General features: G+C 34.0%; 1 protein-coding gene across 1 annotated transcript; it reads right to left on the bottom strand.

Annotated features, from left to right (window-relative positions):
* On the bottom strand, nt 1–27,909 carry LOC145584658 (putative starch synthase 4, chloroplastic/amyloplastic). The gene is made up of 19 exons (XM_081641476.1): nt 27,759–27,909; nt 25,554–25,587; nt 25,070–25,136; nt 24,833–24,961; nt 23,388–23,592; nt 19,394–19,528; nt 18,040–18,144; nt 17,757–17,855; nt 15,968–16,097; nt 12,852–12,902; nt 12,642–12,752; nt 10,941–11,050; nt 10,636–10,804; nt 10,261–10,338; nt 10,059–10,127; nt 834–947; nt 588–649; nt 384–477; nt 1–254 (listed from the first exon to the last, which is right to left on the bottom strand). The coding sequence occupies exons 1-19, from the start codon at nt 27,860–27,862 to the stop codon at nt 135–137; spliced, it is 1,986 nt and encodes a 661-aa protein (XP_081497602.1). The 5' UTR covers nt 27,863–27,909; the 3' UTR covers nt 1–134.
* Between the last annotated feature and the right edge of the window lie 81 nt (nt 27,910–27,990).

The raw sequence follows: 27,990 nt of genomic DNA, 5'->3' as shown, positions 1-27,990 counted from the left end.
ATCAATTTTTAAACCTGATTTCCCACTTCTCTGTTCTAAATTAAACAGCAAAAAGTGGGAAAAGCATTTTCTGGGATTACATTTTCATCCAACTAACAGAGCCCTAGTTTACATCAAATGCATAATACAAGGTTTTACAAGTTCTTTAAAGATTCATAAGCAGATATATGCACATCATAACACTCAGTGTCCCACGAAAAGTCCTTCAACATTGCCTCTTCTATCTTTCGGCTCCACTCTACAGGATTATTTTTCTAGGAAACAAAACAAAAAGAAAATGAAATCTAAAGCTAAGCAACATGCTTGGGTTTTTTTAGGTAAAAAAGAATAAATGAAGCAGTATAGTAGGTTAGGAAACAATATGATTAAACCAGAGAACTCACAATTTCATAGAGAGCTTGCTTTAACGAGATGCTAGAGAATGTGGAAATGTACTGAGAAAAGTGAGTACTACTAAAGTCGAGCTCCACAATATGCCTGTTACAACAATGCCGGATGAAATAAGTCTTTTATAAGATAGCCAGAATGGTAAAAGCAAAGGAGAGACAAAAGGAATGACGCTACTCCGGGATTAGAGAGAGTATAACCTGAATCTTCTTTCAATTGAAGTCACCAAGATGGGGGCAGCTCCATATCTAATAGCTTTAAGCTGTATTAGACCAACAATTAAGCATATCAGAATGGCTTAGGTACATAAAAATGAAATTCCCAAAAGACAGTATGCCAAAAGTCAGACATACTTTTTCAATGGAAGAACACTTTTTTTTTAACGGAATAAAATAAATCAGATTGAACAAACTTTATTTCACCCAAGTTATTTGGCATCAACATACCGGCACTTGCAGCACTGGATCTTCATATGAGTGGCACAATATTATATCAGATCCTCCAAATATCAAGTGCGACAAAGCTTCGTCATACTTGTTTATAAATCTCACATTCTTATCCTGCAGAACATAGTAATTTAGCAAGTGATTTACAAAAAAATGGCTCCCCAACCATTCCAAAAGTTGAGAGTTCCTGAAGTAAGATTTGGAACGAAGAAGCAGACATAATATAACCAATTTCCAAACCTCTTGATCCTTGAATAATTTAATCATATGATGCAATTTCAAAAATTACAAGATATGAGTGATAAGCTAGAGTATCTTGTAAGATTACAACTCTACAAGCTATCAACACATCATTCTTTTCTCATATTCATTTTTGGTTCTTGACTTTAAGCATCAACTTTTGTTAATTGCTATGTTTTTAAATGAACACGAACACTGTTGCCTTTCAAGTCACAACTTAATATTATAGGTATATGTTATTTGAGCTAAAGTCGTGATTATAACCAGGATAAGCAAAGCAATGGTAATTTTATCAACCAAAACATGAAATAGATACAACCAAATTATGTTTATTTGAGAGATCTAGCCATCAGACCCTAACCACCCACCACTAATGAATTTTAATTATGATAGCAAAATACAACTGCCAAAATTTTCAAAATGCAATTAAAACTCCAAGAAACCTTACCTAATACTAGATCTAGACTCTAATTTCAAACTCTTCATCCAAGTAAATCCACCATGGTAAAATTTAAAAAAATTTACTGCCACCAAAATGGGTTTGATATATTTCGGATTTTTTTTCATTTGATATGATTTAAGGATGTTTTTGAACCTTTTTTACTTAATAAATTGGTGTTCTGGTTCACTTTTACTCTATTATTATGCAATTTTTGTGTATGCTATGCTTCACGGGTTGTTAGTGTTTTGTTGAGATTTTAGGTCCAAAAACGACCAATTGAAGCCTATGGATAATAAACCGAGGTTAGAAGTAAGAAGATGATGGAAAGAATCCAAGACAAATTAGCAAAACTGAAGAAACGGTGAAGAAAAGGTCATAAAAGATCAAAACTCTCAAATCATTAGTTAAAATTTAATTAGTAGCTTGGAAAATTCAATTTCAGTCATTGTAGAAGACAATATCCACCATTGGTGTTCAATTTTGAATCTTCCAGTGATTATTTCATACTCTTCTCTTCTATTTCTCCTTACTATGTTGTTAATAACTTGGTTAATTCTTGCATGCTTAGATTGTTAACTAGTTTGATTCATAGTTTAAATCTTGGTTTTAAAAAGCGAGCCTCACTCCCAGGCTATGGGAAATGGGCTTTAGCTAGGTGAGGCTCAGTCACCTACGGTAGGCGCGCGCCTCGTGCGCCTCAAAGTGCCTTTGGTAAGGCGCGCCTTTGCGCCTTAAGGAAAATAACTAAGATTTAAGTTATAAATTGAAGAATGATGGACATTTTTTCAAATTCAGACTACCTTAGCTTCAAATATATCGTTACTTAATTTATTATGAATCTTTTCAATTGGTATTAAGTACTATCAAAGTAAAAAATAATTTGAAATAAATATACAAATACATGGGCCTTGCATACAAAAGGCGCGCGCCTTCGCCTTGCGCCTCGCGCCTAGGCTGCAAGGACCATTTGCGCCTTGGTGTGCCTTGCGCTTTTTAAAACTAAGGTTTAAATTTGTTCATGAATTGCTTAAACCCTTTAATTGCTTTTATTTCCATGGATTGTGAGTAGTATATTTGTTAATTTTCATGAATTGTTTAAACCCTCGATGTAGTCACAAAGAATTTATTGCATGTGCTAACTTGGAAATTATTGGGTGTTAATTAGTTAAACTTAAGTGGTTTTATTGCTTAGTTCTTGTATATGGCAATTGCTAGAACTATTTATCTAAGTTTTCTCAACAAAGGATCGAGAGATGAACTTGAGCTAGCTCCCTTATGCTTAACTGACTTGAAATGCCATGAGAATAGGAATTTCCGGTCAAGGGAATGTTTATGTTATCGTGATTATGCTTCAAACACTTGCTTTATGCTTTGTAACCACGAGAGTAAGTTGTATTCATGATTCAAGTATTCAAGTAGTTAGATGCTGTAGATGACTTCCCCCATATTATCCCCTTATTTAACCTTAATTGTTGCATGATAATTGTGATTTGTGATGAAATTGAGTGGTATAGCCCGAGCCCTAGATTCCTCATAATATTGTTATACCCCTTAGCTTTTAGTTGATTTGAACTAGTAGAAGTTACTTAAAACCAAACCAATTTCGACTTCATTTAACTTATTTAAACGGTAGAATCTCGGTGGTTGATTCAACGCCTCTATTGGGTTGGACTCTTTCTTACCCTTGTTATTAGTTAGTAAGACCAATATAGGATTATTCTTTGGTAGGTTCGACCCTTTCTTACCCTTGTTATTAGTTAGTGAAACCAAGATAGGATTTATCTTTGGTAGGCTTTTGGGTGGCCCATAACGAAACCATTAAACCTAAGGTTAGGTACCCTCGTAATTATAATGCAGATCTCATGCCTTTTTTAGTACAACCCTATGTCCGATAACGCCACAGCCATTAACTACCTCGCTTTTAGGCTCTCTCAGCGTACTATAGCAAACACGACGTTTGCTAGGGGTGATAGTTCGAAGGTGGTGTCCACAAGAGAGCTTTACTTCCTTTAGCACTTCTTTGGATGTTGGGTCTTGGCTTATAGACCACCTTAAGAATGTTGCCACGGGATCCGATAACATCACCATAGGTGACATGATTACCATTATTGTTGCTTCTCTTAATGCTGATGAAGAGGTTTGTCCAAGGCCGACACAGTTAGACATGAAGTCTTTTAGGAAGATGAAATTGCTTAAGGATGCCGAAGGGAACCACCGCTACTTGTGGTTGGTGAGTAGGCGGCCCTGTGCCTACATCCCCCACCCGGAGAGCACGGTCATCTACGAAGAAAGCAACTGGGTCTTTGCGAAGGACTTTTCTTGGGCTCCCAGTGAAGAGGGTGAAGAGCAAGAGTAACAATAACAACAACAACAACAAGAAGAGCAACAACATCATGTAGACACCCATTTGTGTCTCCCCAAAACCAAACCCAGTGATGAATACCTTTCGCGTCGAATCATAATCGAATGAAGTGAAAGTGTGGAAAGTCTAATGTTGCGGATAGTTTTAATTTTTTTTTCTCTTCTCTCTGTTTTTGAAAACTTATTTTAAGAAAGCAGTCAATCCAGTTTGGATGGTCCATGATACGGGTCCAATAGTAGTGTAGCTGGATGGGGCTTGCAAAGACCTTTCCAACGATATATTATAAGCCCAATTCCGATGAATATTGAGGAAGCTATGGCCAAATTACTAAACTGGGCCCGGTTTTAGCTTTATATACGGCCCAATGATCTAGGGGAGGGCCAAATATGATTTATTATTCCTAATGCAATTAGGAATGGTTTTAGTCTTCTAGATTCTTCTAGAAGGTTCTTTTCATTCCTAATTCAATTAGCATTGATAAATTGACTTTTTGTTGACTTTTCAGAGTTTTAATCAAAATCAAATAGCATTTTCAAGGAAATGATATGTTTTATCCTCTAGTACGGCAAACTTATCTGATTTTCGAAAACGCGTTAAAATTAGGCTTGGCGCCTGACCCCGGGCTTTGGCGCCTGGCGCCAGTTAGCCAGGGTTTGCGCCAGCTCTGTTTTTTGTGCGTCAGACTCTGTTTTGTTTATTTTATCTTTTTGGCTGATTTTCTCTATAAATAGCGTATTAAAAACTCCGTTTTCATTCACCAATTCCCACGATCATTCATCTACATTCACTAATTCTCACGAATATTCACCTACAATCAGTTTTCATTCGCAATCATTAATTCTCTAATTCTCTCTTAATCATTCACCAACTCTCATCAAGATTTTCTTTATTATTCTCTCTCTCTTTTTCTAAACTAGCCTTTTCTCAAATGCAAAATTCCGCATTCGCAAGACTTAGATACACCTAGCATATTCGAAGTTGCCTTCGCCCTAGACGTGAAAGGTTTAATTTTTGAGGGTTTGGTCCCAAATCTCTATTTCAATTATTTAATTTAATTGTTTGATTTATTATTTTCCTTGAAGTTACTAACGTGTGTATTTTGTTATTAGAAAGAGGTACGAGGCATCAAAGTAAGTACTTTAATTGATTTATAGATATTATGATGTAAAAATCATGTTTAGATTGTTATTATAATATTCCTAGTATCATGTTTAGGGAAAAGGTTATAATATCAAATATATTAAATATGATTCCTGCGATGCTTCCTATATTCTTCCTAATATTTATTCATGTTAGTATCATGTTAGGACTAAAGATTTGATTTTTATTGCTTAGTGGCATGCTAGGATTTGTTATTAATCTTGTTAGTATCATGCCTAGGATCTTGTTATTATTATTATTATGCTTTAATATTAACATGAACATGATTATGATTATAATTGTTATTATGAATATTATTATTTTGATGATAATTATTTTATTTATGATGATTATTTTATTTATGATGATTATCTTATTTATGATGATTATTATTATTGTTATGATTATTATTATTGTTATGATTATTATGATTTTGATTATTATTATGTTGCTTGATTTTTATTGTTATTGCTTGATCACACCTTTTATTGCATGTTTAAACGGAATTTGTACTTGTAATCACGCTTAATAAGATAATTAATAATCTTGTTTAGGGTTAATTGTGATTATAATTCAAGTGATCGCCAATAATAGTTTGTTTGTGCATTAATATTCAACCAACATAGATTAATCAGGTTTAGGGTTAATCTATTGATTGCATGTTAGTCAGAAAGCGCACATGAATACGATCAGAATAAAGTAGAGGTCTATTATTAGGGCAGGTTCAATCTCTTTTAGGTTGGATTTGTACCTTCATCCCCGAACCCTTATTTGGTTCTAGACCTTATGGAGTTGACGATCTCTTGGATCGTTAAGGGGTGTAACATTCACCTCGTGAACAGTTTACAAGTTCCTAAAAAACTTGTTGGCGACTCTTTTACTCTATCTTCTTCCCTTTTGAACGCCACCGTACTTTAGTGTATGATCACAGTGGGGTTCAAGCTAGGGGTTAACGCTTGAAATTATTCCCTACACATCAACATCAACAACAATTTCATCAACGACAATTTCAGCAACAATTTGATCAACAACACGAGAACCAACAAGGGTACCAAGAAGGGTACCAAAGCCAAGGGGTGGGTGGAAACAACCCATACCTATCATTTGAGCAACAAATCGCAAACATGAATGCGGGTTTCAACCGCATGACCACCAATTTCGAGACCATGAGAAAGTCAAACAAAGACATGGGACCTCATACGACAATATGAGGACAAGCTTTGAGGGTCTCAAATCGGAAGGGAAAATTCCGCAATGTGTACCGGCATCTCTACCCCAGGGCTCGAGCTCCCATGAGTTAATTTCTTCCTCCCCTTCTCTTTGTGCTTGCAATTCTTTATCGTTGGGGACAATGTTTATGATAACGGGGGGGAGGGGGAGTGTTTTCTCATGTGTCAATGGTTCATGTTTTCTCGTGCTTATATGTAATGTATGCATGTTGTTTGTTTCCTTTCCTTTACATCCAAATCCCTTGAATCCAAATTTGCTCCCTTTGAAATCCAATACCCTAAATCCAAATCTCTTATCTTGTGAATACATCTCTTATCTCCGTATTTAGATGTATAGTTATGTTTTATTTTAATACTTAGCTTAGTTTAATGTTGTAAATTTTCTTGCCTTGCTTTGCTTTCTATTAAAAATAATAATAATAAATAAAAAATAAACGAAAAAAGCCCAAGAATGAACTCAAATGACGATTCTTATGTGATTCCCTTGTTTAACTCTTGAGTGATGAGTAGTTAGTTTTTTTTTAAAAAAAATAAGTATGTAAAAGTTTGGGTTTTTTTAACCTTGATTGCACAAGTGTATATGAAATAAAAGCCGATGAATACTGAATTGCACGTCTAGTGTAGGACATTACTTAATTCGCTTGAAATAGGATATGTTTGAGTATTTGCGATCCCGTGTGCCCTGATGTGTTTCCCACTCTTCCCAAAGCAAAGCTTTATTGGAGACTTGTTTATGTGTGTAATATATGAAATAAGTGGCATAATAAGCCACAAGTTATCAATAAAAGAAAGATTCGCTCGCAGTTTAAAGAGGCTAGAGCATTGTAAAAAAATAAATAAATAAAATCTCAAGAAAAAAGCTCCTAAAAAAAATTCCCAAAAATCTTCTTTCTCTTTAGAGGTTAATTTGTGGTTGTCACCCACACTTTCTTTTTTTATTTATGTGATGAAAAAGTCTCGAAATAGAGTGTAGTTAGGGGGTGTCTACGCACATCTTGGAAGGTGGACTTGTATATTGCAATTTTATAACGGAAAGAGAGCTTGTTAAAACCTTGAAATAGCTAGATGTACTCTAATGAGCTAGTAAGAAGCTTAAGTAAGTGCCCTAGTTCAATCTTGTTTAATTTCTTTCTTTACCCCCAACTCATGTATACATTTGATTAATTCTTCATGAATAAAGTTGCTCTTTAGCCTCACTTGTGTTTCATGTCCCGATGAGTTGAATTGGGCAAATAAAATGAGGATATATGTAGTTTGATAGTTTTGTTATGGTTTGTGTGAGTTATGAGTTAAGCTCAATGGAAACCCTCACGAGATAAAAACTCGTCCTCTACGGCGACTTAGAGGATTAAATTGCTTCACTTGCGCTAAAAGTAATTATGGTTGTCACCATATGGATTTGTGTATATGTTCTTCCTACTTGTTGCCTCTCCTTAGTTTGATGTTAGCAAGTTGTTTCCTTCTTTGGTTTGATATGTTTGTTTTCCTCGAGGATGAGCAAAAGCTTAGCATGGGGGAATTTGATAACTTGTTATTTGATATGATTTTAGGGTGTTTTTGAACCTTGAATACTTGATAAAACACTTTTTTAGTTCACTTTTATTCTATTATTATGCAATTTTTGTATATCCTATGCTTCACGGGTTGTTATTGTTTTTGTTAAGATTTTAGGTCCAAAGACGACCAATAGAAGCCTATGGATAATAAATCGAGGTTAGAAAAAAGAAGATGATGGAAAGAAGCCAAGACAAAGGAGCAAAACCAAAGAAAAGGTGAAGAAAAGGGCATAGAAGACCATGCACGGCCGTACAAGACCTTGCACGTCTATGCAGGAGCGCTCTAGCAAAATCAGACACTTCTGCCTAAGGGTTTCAGAGCTTGCACCAGCCCAAATCAATAGCTACTATCCTGCAATACAAGTTGGCACATGCGTGTGGCAGAAGAGGTTGCACGTCCATGCTAGACTTGGCACGTTCGTGCTGGATGTCCAGCCTAAAATAGTAGCTAATGATCCCGGTTCTCACCGCCATGCATAAGGTGGCACGTCCATGCGTAATAAGTTGCACATCCGTGCCAAACGTGGACGTTTGTACAGACCTGCAGTCGAGCCCAATTCTTGCTTTCTCTGTTCGTTTTATTTGGGGGTCTTATAAATACCCCTTTAGCTCATTTGTACGGATATCCAAGTTTTTAGAGCTTTTCTCTTAGTTTGTAATCTTAGAACATCAAAACTCTCAAATCATTAGTTAAATTTTAATTATTAGCTTGGAAAATTTAATTTCGAAGACAAGATTCCACCGTTATTGTTCAAGTTTGAAGCTTCTAGTAATTATTTCTTACTCTTCTCTTCTACTTCTCCTTACTTTGTTGTTAATTACTTGCTTAATTCTTGCATGCTTAGATTGTTAACTAGTTTAATTCTTAGTTTGAATTTGTTCACAAATTGCCAAAACCCTTTAATTGCTTAATTTCCATGGATTTTGAGTAGTCTATTTTCTAGGGTTCAATGTAGTCACAAAGAATTTGTTGCATGTGCTAATTTGGTAATTGTTGTGTGTTAATTACTTGAGCTTAAGTAGATTTATTGCTTAGTTCTTGTATATGGCCATTGCTAGAACTATTTATCTAAGCTTTCTCAACGAAAGATCGAAAGACGAATTTGAGCTAGCTCCCTTATGCTTAATTGACTTGAAATGCCATGAGAATAGGAATTTCCGGTCAAGGGAATGTTTATGTCATCGTGATTATTCTTTAACACTTGCATTATGCTTTGTAACCACAAGAGTAGATTGTATTCATGATTCAAGTAATCCCTCAAGCTTGAGAAAGTGGCAGGGTTCTTTAGATGACTTCCCTATATTATCCCCTTATTTTACCTTAATTGTTGCATGATAAATGTAATTTGTGATGAAGTTGAGTGGTATAACCCGAGCCCTAAAATTCTCTTAATATTGTTAATCTCCCCATAGCTTTTAGTTGATTTGAACTAGTAGAATTACTTAAAACCAAACCAATTTCGACAACATTTAGCTTATTTAAACGGTAGTATCTCAGTGGTTGATTCAACGCCTCTCCTGGGTTCGACCTTTCTTACCCTTGCTATTAGTTAGTGAAACCAATATAGGATTTATCTTGGTAGGCTCGACAACGGCTTATCACCTTTAAAATATAATATTAAGTAAAAATAAATTCAGTTTTGAGAATACGTAGCGTGGATAATATTAAGTCAATATAATTTCAGTTCAAACAATCCATTTTCATGGTTCTCATATCATAGAAAGGATAATTACCGGGTTACATGTAACTTTGGAAATTTTATATCAGGCAATCATAAAGTCTTATTGTGGATATGCATAGTGTTGAGATTTCCAAATATCTATGATGTTATAATTATGCAAGATAAGTTTAAAGAATACGCATGAAAGAATTGAAAGAGGCAAGCGGGCCACAAGCTTATACAGATTTGACCATTCTGAATAGTACCACATAATCAGGGTAATCTCAAGTCCCAAAGAATCTTTCTGAAGGAACATCAGGGGTAATGATGAAGTTTTGAAAATAAAATTAGCTATCTTTTCCTACAATCATTTAAAAAATTTACCCCTCCATCCAAATTAGGTATATAAATTATACTACCTCCGTTTCGCATTATCTGCAACAAAGGAATATTTTATATCTCACAAATAATACCCCTTTGTTGCAGATAATGCGAAACGGAGGTAGTATTTAAAATTGATTGCAACGATATAGAAGCTTTAAATTTGAAACATGAAGATGCGAGAAATTGTGAATTGAAGCAGTTGATAATTTACCTTAATTCCACTGAGAGTTTGTAGCACATTGTTGATGCTAGGTAGCTTGCTTTTCCCAATAAAAATAAACTGTGATAAAACATGGATATACTTGGTATTTTAATTGTAATAAAATTTATAAAATTTTATTAGAAACACTACCAATAGAAAACTGAATGCATCTTAAAGGGGCTTGATAGACATAATAGAGATGACGCAGAACCTGAATTCCACTCAAAGCAGTAATCTGCATTAGATTCTCCAGATCCACATCTGAAATTTCAAAGAAGATGCATCCAACCTAACAACGGACCATTGCTTAGATATATAACAAGAAAGTCAAGAACAAATATAGCAACTCCCCAATATGTATCAACCTGTTAGACAATTTGAGAAGACTAAATGTAATATCTGTTCTAGACATGTCATCACCAACCGACAAATATTCTATTCATAATGTTTCAACTGATGCTTAAAATATATTGCGTCCCTCTTTTCCTTCTAGTAAATTAAACATTGTGTTTGCTGCAAAGAACATGGTCAGCTCACGAGTGTAGGCACAACAAGCATAAAAAATAAGAGTATTCAAAAGACATACCAGTATAGATGAAGCATCCTCAATTAATCCCATGCGTCTCTGTAGTGAACCTTTACAAATGGCTTTTCCTTTCATGTCACTGACACTATAGTTTTCAGGAAGTAATACATCCCTCGAAGGATCCCAAGTGGTTTGATCAAATCCATATGGAGCAATAACTAGCTTATCCCTGTATCCACAGTGTAATGACAACATTTGTAAGTGTGTCGCTTAGGCAGTCCACTAATTTAGGTCTAAAATCATCTTGGCTAGAAAAAGACAGGGAGAAATTCTCAATATAAATAACAAAAGTAAAATAGAATTACTTATGAGTGGACAAAGTTGGTTCCAAACCATGACCTAGACTCTGGATGATTCTTTCTTTTGAATTCATGGATGACATAGCCATTACTTTATTGGAGTAAACAACTCCACCCTGTAATTATAACAAGATAACACAGTAAATTGATAATCTGCTAATGTTTCACTAGGAATTAGGCTAAGATACAGGCACAAACATAAAATAACTTCATGTATTACAGGGAAAAATTGGGTAAGGCACGTCAGTTCTACTTTGGGTTGAGCAATTCACTAGTTGGGGCCTTGGGACCTGCTGAAGGTGGACAGGTAGAAAGCGATCGTCAATTTGATTCAAAGTCTCCAGATTTTGATTAACATGGCAATTAATACTTACCAACACCAAATAGCTTTCAAATGAAGTGTAAGAAAAAAAGAATTTCTTCTATATTATTACAGGTATAACTCATGATCATAAACATGCACATACAATACTTAATGAATTAACACCATCTGTACAATACATGCTGCCAACAGATCAAAAACAAAAAGAAGCAATTGAGTATATAGGGACAGAAAAACATCAGAACAGATATTAAAGGAAGAAAACAATATAGTGCATGATGTATTTTTTTCATATTAATATAGTACTACTATTGCCTTTTGACTTTCCAATTTGGAATTTCCTTTTATGTTCTACCTACATTTACTTTCTCTTTTTGGGATTTCCTTAATATCCTTTAAATGTGACATATAACAGAAAACATAGAAGTATAAATTAATAGACTTAAATCTTGAATCAGCATTTCTGCTATTATGTTGATGATTAGAAAATGAGGTGCAACATGCAGCTTCAATGCATACCTATTGTGAAAGGCAATTATCTAGCCCAACTAAAGAAAAAGAAAATATTTTCAGACTTTCTAAATTAAGGTAAAGCTAATACTTTTATCAAGATTAAATGTCAATTAATCGAACATGTATTCTAAAAAACAGCTTAAAATCAATACTACCCTACAAAAGTACTCACAGAAAAAAGGAGGGAGAAACACATACATCACAGTACCAAAGAAAAAGTGTAGGAAAGGGAAACCAATGAAATTCATGGAACTGAATAAAGAAGTTAAAAAAAAAAAAAAAAAAAAAAAAAAAGAAAACACAATACTGTAAATTCTCATTAATAAAAAGAAAAAACCATAGTCAAATGAGATCATTATGTGACATTCCTAAACATCAAATTTTTATTTATTGTTTTCAATACAAAATAAATGATATTTACTTAAAGTTGTAGCTTGGGAAGCGTAAAATAGTACTTCCAGCATTAATTTTGGGATGGAGGTAGTAATGTGTAGTAGGGAATGATATGGTCCACGAATTTTGCACAAGGTGCTTTCACAAAATACACCAATGGTTTAATCTTTTCCCTATAAGGCTACCAAAGCCACCCAACCCAAACTAGAAAAAAAATTTTGACATAGATCTAGGTTTGAAATGAATATTTTTTTTCAACTCCCAGATTTTGAGTTTTTTCAAGTCCCATCCATTTTTTTTAGGTCTATTCACAATGGACAATATATCTATTGATTAAAAATAATATGCCAGAAAAGAGAAAAACATGGATGAAACCATCACTTCAAGATAATGTCCACAAAAGAGAGAAACATGGTTGAGAGCTATATTCTGGAGTCATAAGTAATCATTCCACTTGAAATATCATTCTATAACTTTACCTTCAACAGATTCACAAGATGCGGCTTATTATTATCTTGCAGACGATCTGGGCGATTGATTCTAGAGGGATCAAGTCCACATAGTTCAAGCTTTTCAGGCTGCTCAAGGCACTAGAGATCATATTTTCATGGTTAGAGCATATCATAGGGTAGCCTAATCAAAATGAGACATAGAATGAAGGAAAAAGCACAAAGAAAAAAAATGTATACCTGGGAAGCAAAGCTTTGGCATGTCAATAGTATCCTGGTACCTGCAAATCCCTGAACATACCAGTCATTATTCAAGAGGATCATACTCTAGAGAACCATAAGGCTTATTGAAATGCCCAAATGCCATTGCCATGTCTGAGAACCATTATTTAACATTGGTACGGTAAGTCATTATTCAAAGCATCATGAGCCACAAAAGTAACATGAGCTACCTTTAGTCAGATGGCTATCAGATACTCACAAAATTGTTATTACCCATGGGTTATCCTTGCATGAGACCATGTCTTCTTGATTTATAAAACATAGAAGGCATATCTCCTTGGCATTAAGTGCTCCAGTTTTCCAGGGAATTAAAGTGAATGTCAATTTTTGATGTTTGCAAGTGATTCTTTGTGATCATCTTCTACTCATTTACCAATGCTTATTTTTGTGATATTTGCAAGTGATATTTAAAAGTTAAAGTAATAGACTGGAAATTGGTGATGAGAGCTAAGGAAAGTAGATGATTATTATCAGTGATAATATGAGAGAAGACATACAATAAGATGAAATGAAATCAAGCATTATGGTTAATTGATTGTAATGCTAAATAGTTGGACACTACCAAGTTCCAACTACAACCTATGCTTCCAAAAGTTCATAACATTTACTAGTTTGAACACAAATTAAGGCATTAAAGAGATAGTATTGATGTGATGAGTTGGTGTAAGAGTAAGGTGAATATAGAAAGAGAGAGAGTATAAAGAGGTGGGTGGGTGTGAGGTGGGTGAGTAAGTAAAAGGAGGACAGAGACAAATCAACCATGCTCAAGGTGCCAAATTGGTTCAATTTGACCATTTTCGTGAAGGACTTTAGCTTATTTACTTCAATAATTGGCTCATTTTCACGATCTTTAATAAGTGAAATGAAATATGAGAGGGATTCATTTAGTTGGTTCTTTGCCCTAATTTGACGATTTCTCTCCCAATATTTTACTCTTGATGTTTTGGATTCATGTGTGTGTAACTTGGCTCCTTGAGCCTGCTTGATGTTGAAGCATTTGAGTTTGGAAGACTTAGGAACCTTGAAAAGAAGATTTAATCAAAGAAGAAGAGCCTAGAGCAGTGGTGTGCCTCTCGGTGTGCCCACACCAATAGAGCAAAAACTCACACGATACCTAGCAACATCCGAGCATGCATCAGCGTAGCCACACCCTACACCATATACGCAACAACTTTGTTCTCAGTGTGGTTAGTGGGCCAACAACAGCCTACCCACGTGATGCGCTAGCACCACCACCAGGGTCATCTTAAACATTTAGGGGGCCCTGTGCTATTTACACAACTTAGTAGTGTAAATTTCGTTAGCTAATTTTTTTTTACACAATAGCCAAACACCGTAAACCGTTAGCTATTTTTTTTAAGTCACAAATAATATTTGAAGTACTCTACTTCATACGAATATTCGGTAAGACACTTTAACATTCATTATACTATTACAAGAATAGAATATGATATATACATTAAATATACTAGAGGTAATTATTAAGATTTTGGGGGAAAAAATGCCTAAAAAAAATTAAGCATAATAAAAAGGACTACAGATTCACAGAGTAATACTCTTAGAAAGGAAAGAAAAAGAAAAAATAAAGTGAATGTATGCACAGGCAGCGGGATTCGATCCTGCCCCTCAAGGATCTTATAAAGTGATCTTATACCAACTATGCCATGCTCAATTACATAACTTTATTAGCGTTGGTTTCTTATTATACTAATGAAGTTTGTCAGACATTTGGGGCCCCAAAAATTGTGAGGCCCTGTGCTGTTGGGCTGTTTGCACAGCCTAATAGCCGGCCCTGACCACCACCAACCTGCACGTGCACCATATTTTCTTCTTTTCTCCTTGTTTGTATATATATATAGACTTCGATTTCAAAGCGGAGTTTTGTGGAGTTAGTTTTTAGTATATTTTCAATTTCCAAAAAGAGAAGCTTTATTAGAGAGAGAAAACCATTGTACTTCAATTTCTAGTTCAATCCAATGATCATATTCAATAATCTTTATTTCCTTTGCTTTAGTTTTTCATACCTTTGCTTTATCCCTTATTAATTTCATGCTTAATGAGTTGATTTACATACTTTACTATGTTAAGAATTTTGGTTTTAGCTTTGACTAGAGTAATTGCTAGGTTGATGATATTACTTGGTTTAATTACTTTCTCTCTAATGGAATGAAAGACGAGTATCATGGTTGACGATTACATAAGCCATTTTTGGGATGAAGACTTTGACAGTTGTTATTGTTGTCGTAAGTGTATTCTCCCTTATGATGATCATGTTTGATTTCACTTCCATGAGTGAGTAAATTCCTTGTAAAAGTAGGGGATTAGCAAATGATGTGATCGATCAAATTATTAGCATTGTTTTGGGGTGAATAGCTTAAAAATGGCATGAGAACATGATCTTACTCATCTACGGTTATCATTACTAATTTGAGCTTATTTTTGACACCTAAATACTCACTCTTCTAATGAGAACATGATTTCCTAGAATTTAGGATAAATATAAACAAATGAGAATTCTAAAGTGAGCGAATTGATAAATTAGTTTCTCATACGATAAGTGCTCATGTGATCAAACTGATCATTGATTATCACGATTTCCTGTATCATTGATTACAAAACCTGATCACTCTCTTAGCCTATCTAATTCTTATTAACTCCCAGAATGGTCTCTTACTTATTGCTGCACTTGTGTTAGAGACCCAAGTCCTTGGTTTCAGTTGTTTAATTGTGTGTGTGTGTGTAGATGACTGGCAAGGAGGATAAGTAGATAACGATAAACCTACTAACTAAGAATGCAGCAATCTTTACAACGGTAAGACAATCAGTCATAATAGTCGCCAACCGTAGCCATTTAATGATGTTTTTTTCATTACAGAATTAATTAAGTTTTTTCCTCATAGTGATGCAACTTTAAATCAAGTACAAGGGGAGATGTTAACTGTCGATAAACTAATATGGAAGGATCTGACATAAAACAGTCACGTTTTAGAAATTATTATATTCATAATCCTACGATAATTATCAGAAAAACATTCGAAATTAAAAATAAAAAAGGTAGTGTATCTTATTTATACCTGGTTAGAAAACAAATCCCAGAAGAGTGGCCCAATTATAGCAGTCTCCCAATTATGTATATGTAAAACATCAGGATACTTTGCTAATTTTGCCAAATAATCCAATGATGCACGAGAGAAGTATGTGAATCTGACGACACCTAATAAACAACCCATTAGGATATACAATAAAGGAAAAGAAAAAACCTTGCATTTTGATCTACACTTCATAAAGCCTAATACAACGAATAACTTTATAATGTTAAAAAATCATTTACATAAATGCCTATGACAAAGTAATGCAAGAAATTACATTATGTAACTGGATAAATATTATCTAGTTAAATTAATTATGTTTTATGAAGGATATATTCAACTAACAGAGAAAAGAATATACACCAACCATTACTAAATTTATTGAAGGAAAACTCCAAACTCTTATTTGATTCTTTACAAGCGTTTGGAGCGTTTGGGACTTCTCATCTCACTATTAAGTAACAACATTAGTTGTTGGAAAGCATATTTTAAGTGTGATACAATTAGGGCATGTTCTCATTGACTGAACTGAACTTATTAGAGCTGAGCTGAACTGAAATGAATATTTTTTAAGAGAAGGAAATTAGGAGCTGAACTGAACTGAACTTATTAGAGCTGAGTTGACTGAACTTATTAGAACAGAGTTGAACTGAAACTAATCGTATGAGAACAGACCCTTAATATGCTTGAAAGCAGGATTACAAAAACCTTTTTTTTGAAACATCATTCCTATAAATTCATAAATCCAACCAAAGCACCGCGATCACATTATTTTCTCTAATTAGCTGATGACTAGTTTCGCAAGAGCCTAAAACTTGTGGACAGTCATAACTGTTAAGGCCATGCTTGGATTGGGCATAATAAATTACGGGGGTAATAGTAGTCAATAGTCAAACTAGGAAAAACTAATCAATTAGAGGTGGTGTTGTACGGAGATGGGGTGTTTATAAATGAGATAAGGTAGTTGTGACATGAGAAAAAGAGAGAGGTAAAGGAGGAATCATCACCTTCATAATGAGGAAAAAAGTTACCTACCCTCCCCCTAGTGTAGTTATTACCCCCAAAATGAGGGTAATAGCTCCCCTTTTTTCACCTATCACCACACCATCACTACATAAAACTCCTTACCATCACACCATCACTATCTCCACCTCCCCTATATCCACTTTCATTTTGTTTAGTTTGACTTTTATTACCCTAGTAATACATTAATCTCAATCCAAGCATGCCTTAGGGTCATTGGAGGACAAATCATCATAGCCGTTTAGGGTCATTGGAGGACTAGTCATCATATCGTGCCTCGTGCATTACCAAGGATGTCATATTATTGAGCAATCTAATTTGACATCTAGGATTTATTTACAAATTTATTGGGGACATTTAATAGCAATCAAGATGGCCCATGCGCAACACAGAGCTTAAACTATTAACTGCCAATGTGATGACATATCTACTTTAGCCTATGGCCACCCTACTTACCAGAAGTTTACAACTTTAAATCATCAATAATTATAGGACATATTCAAACTATATCCTAAACACTAGTTACTTGGAAGAAAAGGCAAGCATGCAATACTTTACAAATTCTACAAAGTGACAAGATTGTGATTTCACATGTACGACCAATCAGCAAATTGTAATTCACCTTCATGCAATTAAAAAATAATTAAAGTTCTAAAAAATCTTTTGATAGATACCATTGACAAAATTATTTGTACAATAGCCAATGTAGCATGATTACACAAGGTAAAACTGAACATGTGCATACATGTACCTTTCAAAATCATCAGAGTAGCCATAAACCATCTCACGGTCAAAGAATGATAAATTGTACAGAGGCTGAATAAAAGTAACTCCAATCCCATTGACCACACTGTTTCAAAATTGAATTCATATGCATTCAGCATCAAATTACACATGGATGATAAAAAATTCAATAGATAGACCAAATATAATTTTCCCAGATAAAAAACTTAATAGCTAATACAGGTTCAAAAAATTTAGCTACCAAAATTCATACACTGAGGGACATATAGACAAAAGGGATAAATTCTCACCCAGTCCATATTTTGTTTCCATGTAATTGTCCATTGAAATATGAATAAAATTCCGTTTGTATTTCTTGTAATCCTTGTACCTCATTCAAATCCAAGCTTTTATACCTGTTTATAGAATGTATTCGATTGTGAGACAAGTGCCAATTAATATTGGACAAAAATCATAAAGCTCTAGATTCTCAAGCACCTTCATTATTTTCTATTTCAGTAGCAGATCCAAGACCCTCAAACAGGATAAGCACACCTAACTATTCATAACTACTCTAATCATCATCCATATAAACAAGGTAATCACGCTGCACTATTCATAGATATCCTAATCATCATATATAATTTGTACATATCAATTGGATTGAATCATAGGTGATAAAAAGGAATCTCATACCAAACATATGATTAATCAATTTATAATCTTGGTAATACTGGCTTTCTATTAAAATTAGCATTTGCCACTAAGCTAGAATGACTTAAAAAATATTATTGCATCAATATATATTTGAGGGATATGCACTTGCATATCCTCGATGTTAGTTGCATTTTCCCATGTATCTATTGGCAACACCAACCTACAAGTTTACATTGCAAACATTAAGGCACTCACAAAAAGATGGGAGAAGGATATATTTCAATCAATATGAGCAGAAACAACAGCAGAAATGCAATTGCCATTTTAATCTCTCACTTTAATGAACCATAAATTGCATAGCTTGATCATTCAACTCACATATTCATTATCAAAATACCAATGCCACCATACACCATTGATATAAACATATCAAGATATCCAATTTAACCTAACAACCATAGAAAATTAAGTCAACTGTAGTAACCCATAGACAACTGAGCAGGAAGGCATTGATAACCACCAGGGAACATATTCTGAGTTCCCTAGCTTCAGCATCAGAAGGTAAGACATGTGATTGACATTTCTATCCCCTCTTAAGAAAATAATCAAATATGCACAAAAAACCTAATATCCGGGTTGAATCTTGAGGCTATGGTTCAATCAATCAATCCCCAATTTGAAAGCCGAGTTGCAAGGAAATGTTATTCTTATTGTCCCAAAACAATAGGCCTCATTTGACATGTCTAGTATGAAATTGTTAAGTTAGACCCTAAATTTCTATCACCATATTATAACAAAATGTTAAATTGTGTAAAGATAATCTTAATCCAAATCTTGACAAACTTAGGGTTAATGTTAGTGCTCTTTAACAGTATAAAACTATTATCAAATCTAAAGAATTAAAGATCAGACATTAGTAGAATGCAAAAAGATAAAAGCAATCTTAGTATACTACATGTGTATTGTCAATAACATAGCTAAAACATGAAATAAGAGATCCATGATTACTTTGGTAAAATAACCTCAACCAAATTGCCCTTCCTTTGCAAAGCACGTGATATGCCAGTAACATAAGGTCCTAAAGATCCAACAGAAATCACTGGCTCCATTTCGGTGCAAACGTGTATAATATAAAAGCCATTCCTGAACAAAAAGTAAAATGCTGATTAGTTTAAGGGACAGCCCCAACAACAAAAGATATTAAAGGAATATACATGCAACGAGAGTTTCATAAAGCCTTGTAAAGTCTAAATCTCAATTATTATAGATTAGGGCATCAAGTTTCCTTTTTGTTAATTTCTAATTATAAGGATATCAATCCTTTAAATTTTTTAGTTTTTCATTTTAAAATTTTTTTTCTAGTTTATTTACAAAAGATTGTTCCTGCAATTGTAGAAACTTAAAATTGTTTAATTTAATTTCTAATTGCTTTAAGAATCTCAAAAACACAATTGATCTTTGTGTTTTAGAAATGAATTTGTATTTATGAAGCGTAAACTTGATAAATTGCACATCAACAACTTACAAGGTATTCATTTTCTTAAATTCCATGGTTATTCAGTTTTCATTCAGTCAAGTGCTTATTTTTGTTTCTTTTGTATCGAGTGGGTCACTACTGTACTTATCCATGAATTTTAGAATCATTTCATAATAGTACTTCATTTCCACAAATTATTAAAATGTTGTTTGTATATATGGTTTGTTTTTCATTTATAACGAGTAAATGACACCTTTTCCAAAGTAATTTCATGTAGAAAATTTTATACTAAAAAAGGGGTGTGGTGTCTTAAAAAAAAAAGGGTATGGTCTGTTGAAACTTTAAAGCCTATCTGATTTTCACATGCCTGGAAGGAAATTACTACTAATAGCCTTTTTCTTGTCAACAGAAAGAGAAAATAAATATTATAATCTACAAGTGACATAACGAAGGGCACAACAAGATGTATTTCACAAAGGGGAAAAGAAAATAATAGAGGAACAGTGACCTTAAATTTGACAAAGAAGCAAGTTTTTTACAAAAGTTTGGCAACATAACGACTTGCCAGTAATGACAAGCATATAAAAATCAGATTTTCTACATACCAAAGGTTTTGATGAAATAACAATCCAAACCTTGGTGAGGCTAAAAGGAATTAAGGAAGAATAAAAGGAAAGGGAAATTCTCAATGGTACTCTTGAGGTTTCTATTTTTCTCAATGGTAAACACTAAAAAAACAAATTATCAGTGGTAATCTTTAATTAGTAAAACTATTCAAGGGTAACATTAGTTAAGCATTTTGAGGAAATATTAACCATGGTTAATGTTTTACAAGAAAAATGCCAAAAATACCAAAAAAAAAAAAAAAAAAAAAAATACCAAAAAAAAAAAAAAAAAAAAAAAAAAAAAAAAAAACACCCACTTCTTCCCTACCACCCCCTGCCCGCCCAGCCCCGACCCCTTATCCCGACGGCCGGCGCCGGCCGCGACCACCCAAATCCCCTCCCCGACGCCGGGTTGAACACTCTCCCCTTGCCGTGCAACCCCTAAGCCACCCAATCCCCCGTCTTCATCGGCGCCATTTTCAAAACCCTCCTTCCATCTCCTCAACCCAACCTGAATTTCACCGAAACCCCAGAAATACTAAGCCAAAACCCCCCAAATTCGAGCAAATTCGAGGCCAACCCCATTTTCGAGCAACAATCAATGAAAAAACCCCTAGAATACCCTGAATCGGGCAAATAACGACTAAAAAATCAAATCAAAAGCTAAAAATTTCGCCCCCCAAAACCCTATAAATTTCAACCAAAAATCGTGGGTTGCCATGTCGGGATTTCTATTAGTGGTTGATGGGATTTGTTCTAGATTTTCGTCGGAGGTTTTGTAACTAGTTTCACGAACCCTAGGTCGAGATCGACGAGGTTGTTATGGGATCTGTTGGTGGTGTAGTTTGATTTGGGTGAGTTGGAAATCGAGGGAAGAAGAGGGAATTGGGGGGAGGAGATGGTGGTTAGGCTGGGAATCGAGGGAAGGAGAGGGAATCGAGGAAGGAGACGCTCGTCGCACCGGCGCCAAGAGAAGGATGGAGAAGGGTCGCCGCCCACGGCCGCCGCTGGCAGGGGAGGAGGGCTAGCAATGGGTCAGTGGGTTGTGGTTGGGGTGGCAAGGGTTTTTTTTTTATCTAATTAATAGGGTTATATTAGTCATTATGCCTTTAATTAACTAGGGTTAGGCTAATAATTCTGAATTAATGTCATAAATGTTACCACTGAATTAGTTTTACAAATTGAAGATTACCATTGATAATTTTTTTTTTTTAGTGTTTACCATTCAGAAAAAAAAGAAACCTTGAGAATACCATTGAGAATTTCCCAAAAGGAAAACACGGAGTGAAAAAGGTAAAGAGGTAAGCGGGTTCGTAGAATACACACATACAAGGGCATTCTTTGTTTTCTAATGAGAATTAAGGTGGTATGATTTCGCTACGTCAAAGAGACATCACAAATTCTAGGTATTTTATCTAGAGTCAAATCAGACCTAACCTAAACCATTCATAAAACAAACCAATAATTAATCAACTAGAGCCGCTATATTGGATAAATAAGTGCTCACTTAGTCAATAAATTTTGTCCCAAAACTTAGACCATTTTTAATCTCAACTCTCCAATTAAACTGTTACAAGTTAAGGAGTTAAGACCTTTATATAGGCTTATTAATTCTATGTCAGCTAGGTTTTTAAATTACAATGGAACACAATCTTTTTTTGTCACATGTAAAATCATATTCTTAAAGAATAGAAAACCCATACAACTTCCCTAAAAATCACCTACTTGAAATAAAATCTTAAGTTTCTTAAAATTTGGGCTCACATTTATTTGATAAAATAAACTTAAAAAATTAAAAAAAAATATTTAAAAAAAAATAAAAATAAAAAAAAAATAAATTAAAAAAAAAAAAAAACCTTGATATCCATATCAAACTCTTCTTGAATTATGATTCTTCCATGAATCATATTTGGGTATGAAAACAAACATGAGACAAATATATTATCCTCCTTAATGCCATTTTTCTCTTGCTCTCTTTGTAGTAAGTTCTATTCATGAACAAAAAAGAAAATGACCACTTGTGGGTCTATAGTCATTCACCCAACTATCATCACCCCTCTCGGGGCACATAATCACCTCTTCGTACTCCAACTCTTACCTTTTTCTTTAACGGCCATAATATAATTGTTCACACAATCACGAGCTTAATGACCTCTTACTTGGCACTTAATACACTTGACCACGTCACGCTTCTAGTAAAAGGATTTTTCTTTGGTTCATACACGTTATTAGGTTGATCCACCTCATTGTTCTTATCAAAAGCCATAAATTACATACTATCTCCTTTACTAGTTGATGTACTATGCTTATCGGAAGTCTTCTTATCCTCGTTTTGATTAGAATCCTGACACTCCTCTATTAGAAATTTCAATACACCTTTAGACTCAAAAGAGCAAATCAAGAACTTGGAGAAAATCATCCTTATTCAATAGTGTGAATCCAATCTAACAGTGTACCAAGTACTACTCATTACACCAAAAAAAACTTTTGGGAATTCTATGTTGAAAACTTGTAATGGGATGCCATCACATTTTAGAAACTAAAGAATTGGGTCAAATTCTGTGATAGACTACTAGCATTTAGCAGCTAAAGCAGTTGCACCCATCTTCCGCATGTAAAATGTAATACCTGTAAATAATGGGAACACCTTCTGTACTTGGTCTTCTTTTACTGTATTAAGTGATTATTTCAATATTCAAGAAATTAATTTCATTTCCTTGATCTTAACTACAGATACGGTGAAGAATCAACAAATTCCTCTTTTGATTGTAAACACTTGCAACTTCCAGAACTTCCCTTTAACTTTCAATTTTTTTAATGCTACAACTTACACTCTCAAAAAAACACTCCTATCAGCAATCTTTAAAACAAAATAAACTAAATAGCTACAGGAATTCACAATTTTCAATTAAAATTTCACCTTTTAGTTTGCTCTGACAATCGACGCAGTTCTGCCAAAAGCTCAGCATCCCTCTTCTGCAAAAGAGGAATGAAGTCATCCTGTAAACTGACCTTAGAATCCATGACCATCCTTCGTAAATCACATGCATCTCCTCTCTCAATCATGCCTGTGAGGACCATTGAATCTATCCGAAGAAGTAATTCCCAGAGAATTGATGAATCATCTGTTATATGGAAAAATAAATAAATAAAATATTAAAACTTCAGATGAACCACAAGCAAACAATTCCCTGAAAATGTACCATACTTTAAAATACAAGGTTACAACGAATCAGTATGACAAAAATGACATATGCATCAAGAAGTGGATATAAAAGCATTCAAAATATGTAACCTATTATCCCAAGGACAAAGTCAGTAGACATGCCATCCATATTAACACATTCTCCTTTCCCTTTCTTCTAACCATACAATGTAAAAAGGGTCTGAATGTCTACTAAGCATCTGTATATAACATGATAGCTGGCTGATTGGCTGGGATATTAGCTCTCAAAAGAAACAAATGTCACTTTTGCTACCAATTACTTCAAGAAAATTGGTACGTTTTTTATATTTATGAGTTAATATAAGAATGTGTATGTGAAGTGGAAGAGGAATGGTATATTAACCTATTTATTGCACAAATCAGACTGAAGTTAATCTTATTGTGTAAAGCTGCTCCAGGGGGTTGTATGGTTAAAGGGAAAGGGGACCCAGCCCACAATTTAGCCCTGCTGGTAAGTATTAAATTGGTATTTTCCCTTGAAGAAATTCACATTAACACCCAACCATAAGCTTAGGGAAGATGAGAATCAAACCCCCAGTCCCCAAACTTACGATTGGGAGGTGGGAAGTTCAACCATTGAGCTCCCATTTGATTCTTATTTGTGAATGAAAGGGAAACACAATCCCTTTTTTTTTTCCTCAACCCAGCTCTCAATTTGTTAGTCAGCACTCAGCAGCTACAATCTTATAAACTAAAAATTTGCAAACTGAAACCATATATACACCCAAGAAAAGCCAAAATAAACCTGATCCTCATGGCTTTGGCAACTGTGATACTGCGTAGAAAAAATAATAACACTAGTCCTCATGTGAAATCAAAAATAAAAAATAAATTTAAAAAAAAAAAAGTTATGTAGCCCAAAGGGTCTATACTAAAGAAGCACAGACACAACAGCAAAGTCATGTTTATGAAATCCATAGATAATCCAAGGTCTAACCTTTAGTTTTGAGTGTAGTTAATAACAACAATTCAAAAGTTTATTTTACGATATTTATTGTATTCCTAATAAAGAATTAAAAAAGACACAATATAACACAAAATAAAAAGACCTCCGGGAAGGAAGTAAAAAAGAAAAAGAAAAAGAAAAACTGCATCAAGTTCATAATTATCCTTCAAAGTAAAATCTATAACAATATCACCTCTTCCAGTACTTTTATGCTTCCCAGCCTCAAGAATCTCTATTCTTTGATGCAAAGTTTGAATTTCCTTTTTCACCCTACTCAACTCCTCCAACGCTGCTGTACGCTGTTTGTTAAAGTACAATATGTCTGCATTTTCATTAGCAAACCACAATCTCATAGGCAACTGCTCCTTTACTATATTTATTGAAGTATACATTGATTTCAAATCTGATTCTATGAGAGCAGGGCTCTTACTCTGCTGAGCTTCTGTGAAGAGTTGCCATACATCACTAGTTTGCAGTTCTGATTGGCTAGTAGACGGCTGTTCAATATTCGTTGTAAAGATAAAATAAGTAATAAATATTAAATACTCCCTCCGTTTTTAAATACTTGCTCCACTTTCCTTTTTTGGTCATTTTTAAATACTTGCTCCATTTCCTTATTTGGAAAACTTTTACAATATTTAATTCATTTATCTCACCTAGTGGACCCAACATAAATCATATTTTATTAATTTCATATTTTCTCTCGTCCAATTCTCTACACTACTTTTGACTTTTACAAATTTATTCTTCCATTTACCCCACTACCTCCATATTTTACTACTTTCTTCACATTCTCCTAAAACTCCGCGCATGGAGAAATGGAGAAAGTATTTAAAAACAGAGGGAGTAGCAATCTACATTCTGTTGGACAAATGAAAGTATCAAGTCAACTAGTGAATACCAAACATCCATACCTGAGATAATTCCATGCTGTCATGATCTTCCGAACTGTCAAACGAAAAATTAAATACAAACATAATCTATAGTATTCAACAATGAATTTTTTCTATCTACTACTCGATTTCCCAATTATTATTTTTCTATACCTTACTAGCTTGACTAGGCATCATCCACAAACTTACAACTTCATGTCTTCAACCATGAAAGGACTAATGATGTCATTTTACTCCACACTTCCTCGTAATCATTTCTTGTAAAATCTTGTTCTTAATAATCATTCAACTTCAATGGTTGATTACTATATATCACATAATTCTATCATAATCCATAGTCCACACAACTTTTTAATCTTTCCCATGTCAAATTCTCTCACACATCCATAGATTTTTTTTCTATTAAATGTTTTTTCAACTTTTACAAATAAAATACACAAAAATCCAAATTATCATTACATTTTATCTTTCTCATATAATATTCCCCCAACTTTCAAAAATATTATGTACTCCCTTAATCTCTTCAATTACCGTGAAATATGAGAAACAAGCCCATCATTTAGGGACGAAGGGAGTACTACACACTCCTAATCACTTTATCGGTAACTTATTTTTCGTAAGGTTGAACAATTGAGAAGCAAATGAATTTGCATGAGAATGAGGTATCTGATCATATACGGAGGAGGAAGATTTTTGTGAATAACTATACGAAATAACCACATTTGGTTCATGTAGCCAACATACTTATGGGATAAGGCTTTGATGGATTGATTGATTGTTGACAGCCAACTTTCACCAATTGTATTGAATCATAGATTATGTGCCTAACAAAATACCTAATATAAATTATCACTTTTTTTAATACTTAGTATTTATTAAAATTGTTTAACAACCAATTAACGCATAAGACATTTGTCTAGACTATTTCTGACGAATAAAAAAAATCTATACTATATTAAAAGGCGTTTCTTCTTTAAAAAAAATAAAAAAAAAATAAAAAAAAAAAAAAGGCGTTTCTAAAACACGCAATAGCTGAATTAATCCTTTAAAATTAAGGGTCTGTTCACACTTACTTAAGAAGTGATTGGAGCTAAACCAGTGATACAGGGAACGCGGGACGTTGAGGCGAATCGCGGAACGAACGCGACCCAAATCGCTAGGGTTCGCGACTCAGTTCGTAGTCGTGGCGTTCCCTTTTTCTTCTTCAGCAAGGTCGACTTGGGTCGCTGGGGTTCGCGATCTGGATCGCTAAAGGAGGCGACTCTTGCAGCAGCTAAGCGGTTATTCTTCTTGTGCAACGTTCAATGGTTTCTTCCCGATATTTCCAATGCATTTTCTCTCTCTTCTGATTTTATTTCTTATTAGGAGTAGTTTTTTCTCTCTCCTCTCTCCTCTCTCCTCTCTCCTCTCTCCTCTGTTTTACACAGTAGTACATAGGGTGGCGGCTAGGGTTCTATTCCAAATGGGCTTAAGTCTTTGGGCTTTTTATTATACAAGTATATATTATGTACTTTATTTTCTTAAGCAATTCACTAACATAAATTCAAGCTAGGACTGATACAACTACGTTTTATATTATTTTCCAAATCAAAATCTTATTAATAAAAATCACCCGTATATTTTATTAATTTATTTATTCCGTACCCAATCGTACCGGATTCATCATGGGTAGCGTACCGCGTATCCGTTTCCATACCACATTTCGTATCGAACCACGTACCTTGTAACATTGAGCTAAACTGAACTGAATTGATTGGAGCTGAACTAAATGGAGCTGAAATGAATTTTTTATGAATTGGAGCTGAACTGAAGTGAAATTAAATTAAGTATATGTGAACAGGCCTTAAAACATAAATGAAACTGTGAAACTCTATTGACCCGGGGCATCCACATGGCCTATAAATAAACTACTTTTAGGATAATTTCAACAGTACTTGCCACAATAACTCCAAATTAATCAACAATTGAGTTGAATTTTTGAAATTCTATAGCCAAATAATATAAAAAATATCTACTGCCAGGTGAAATCTATTATAAAAAAATAAAAATAAAAAATGACAAAGCTCATTGACCAAAAAAACATAAAGCAGTTTATAATTTTGTAATACAAAAGCACAAATATGAACAATAGTAAAAATAAAAAATTTAAAATAAAACAAAAAAAAAAAGCACAAATTTTAAGAAATGGTCAAAAAAAATTGCATCTAAATTGGACATTAAATTTACCTCAAACGAATAATTGGAGTTCTAACAGACTTTCTGGAGCATTTGAAAGTGGTTTTTGCGAAATGTAGAGGCAGATGAATAAGCGGATTCGCTAAAACCACCATTTAATAGTGAATAATAATAAGAACAAAAAATATCACAGAATTTTTAATTTTTTTTTACAATTTTGATAGAGTTAGAATGATCTTGTTTGAATGTAGAGTGTGTCGGAAAGAAAGAATATCTGCTTCCC

Source organism: Chenopodium album, chromosome 2, assembly GCF_948465745.1.
Source record: "Chenopodium album chromosome 2, dcCheAlbu1.1, whole genome shotgun sequence".
Classification (NCBI taxonomy): domain Eukaryota; kingdom Viridiplantae; phylum Streptophyta; class Magnoliopsida; order Caryophyllales; family Amaranthaceae; genus Chenopodium; species Chenopodium album.
The sequence above is the reverse complement of the archived record's forward strand: the minus strand, read 5'-3'. Positions and strand labels throughout refer to the sequence as shown.

What these genes read in the sequence shown, in the direction of transcription:
- LOC145584658 (XM_081641476.1), bottom strand. Translation starts at nt 27,862, where the DNA reads ATGGTGGTTTTAGCGAATCCGCTTATTCATCTGCCTCTACATTTCGCA. An exon ending in GTTGAGGTTATTTTACCAAA is followed by an intron (nt 18,145 to 19,393) that starts GTAATCATGGAT and finishes TTCTATAAACAG; the next exon opens with GTATAAAAGCTTGGATTTGA. An exon ending in ATCCAGTGCTGCAAGTGCCG is followed by an intron (nt 650 to 833) that starts GTATGTTGATGC and finishes GGTCTAATACAG; the next exon opens with CTTAAAGCTATTAGATATGG.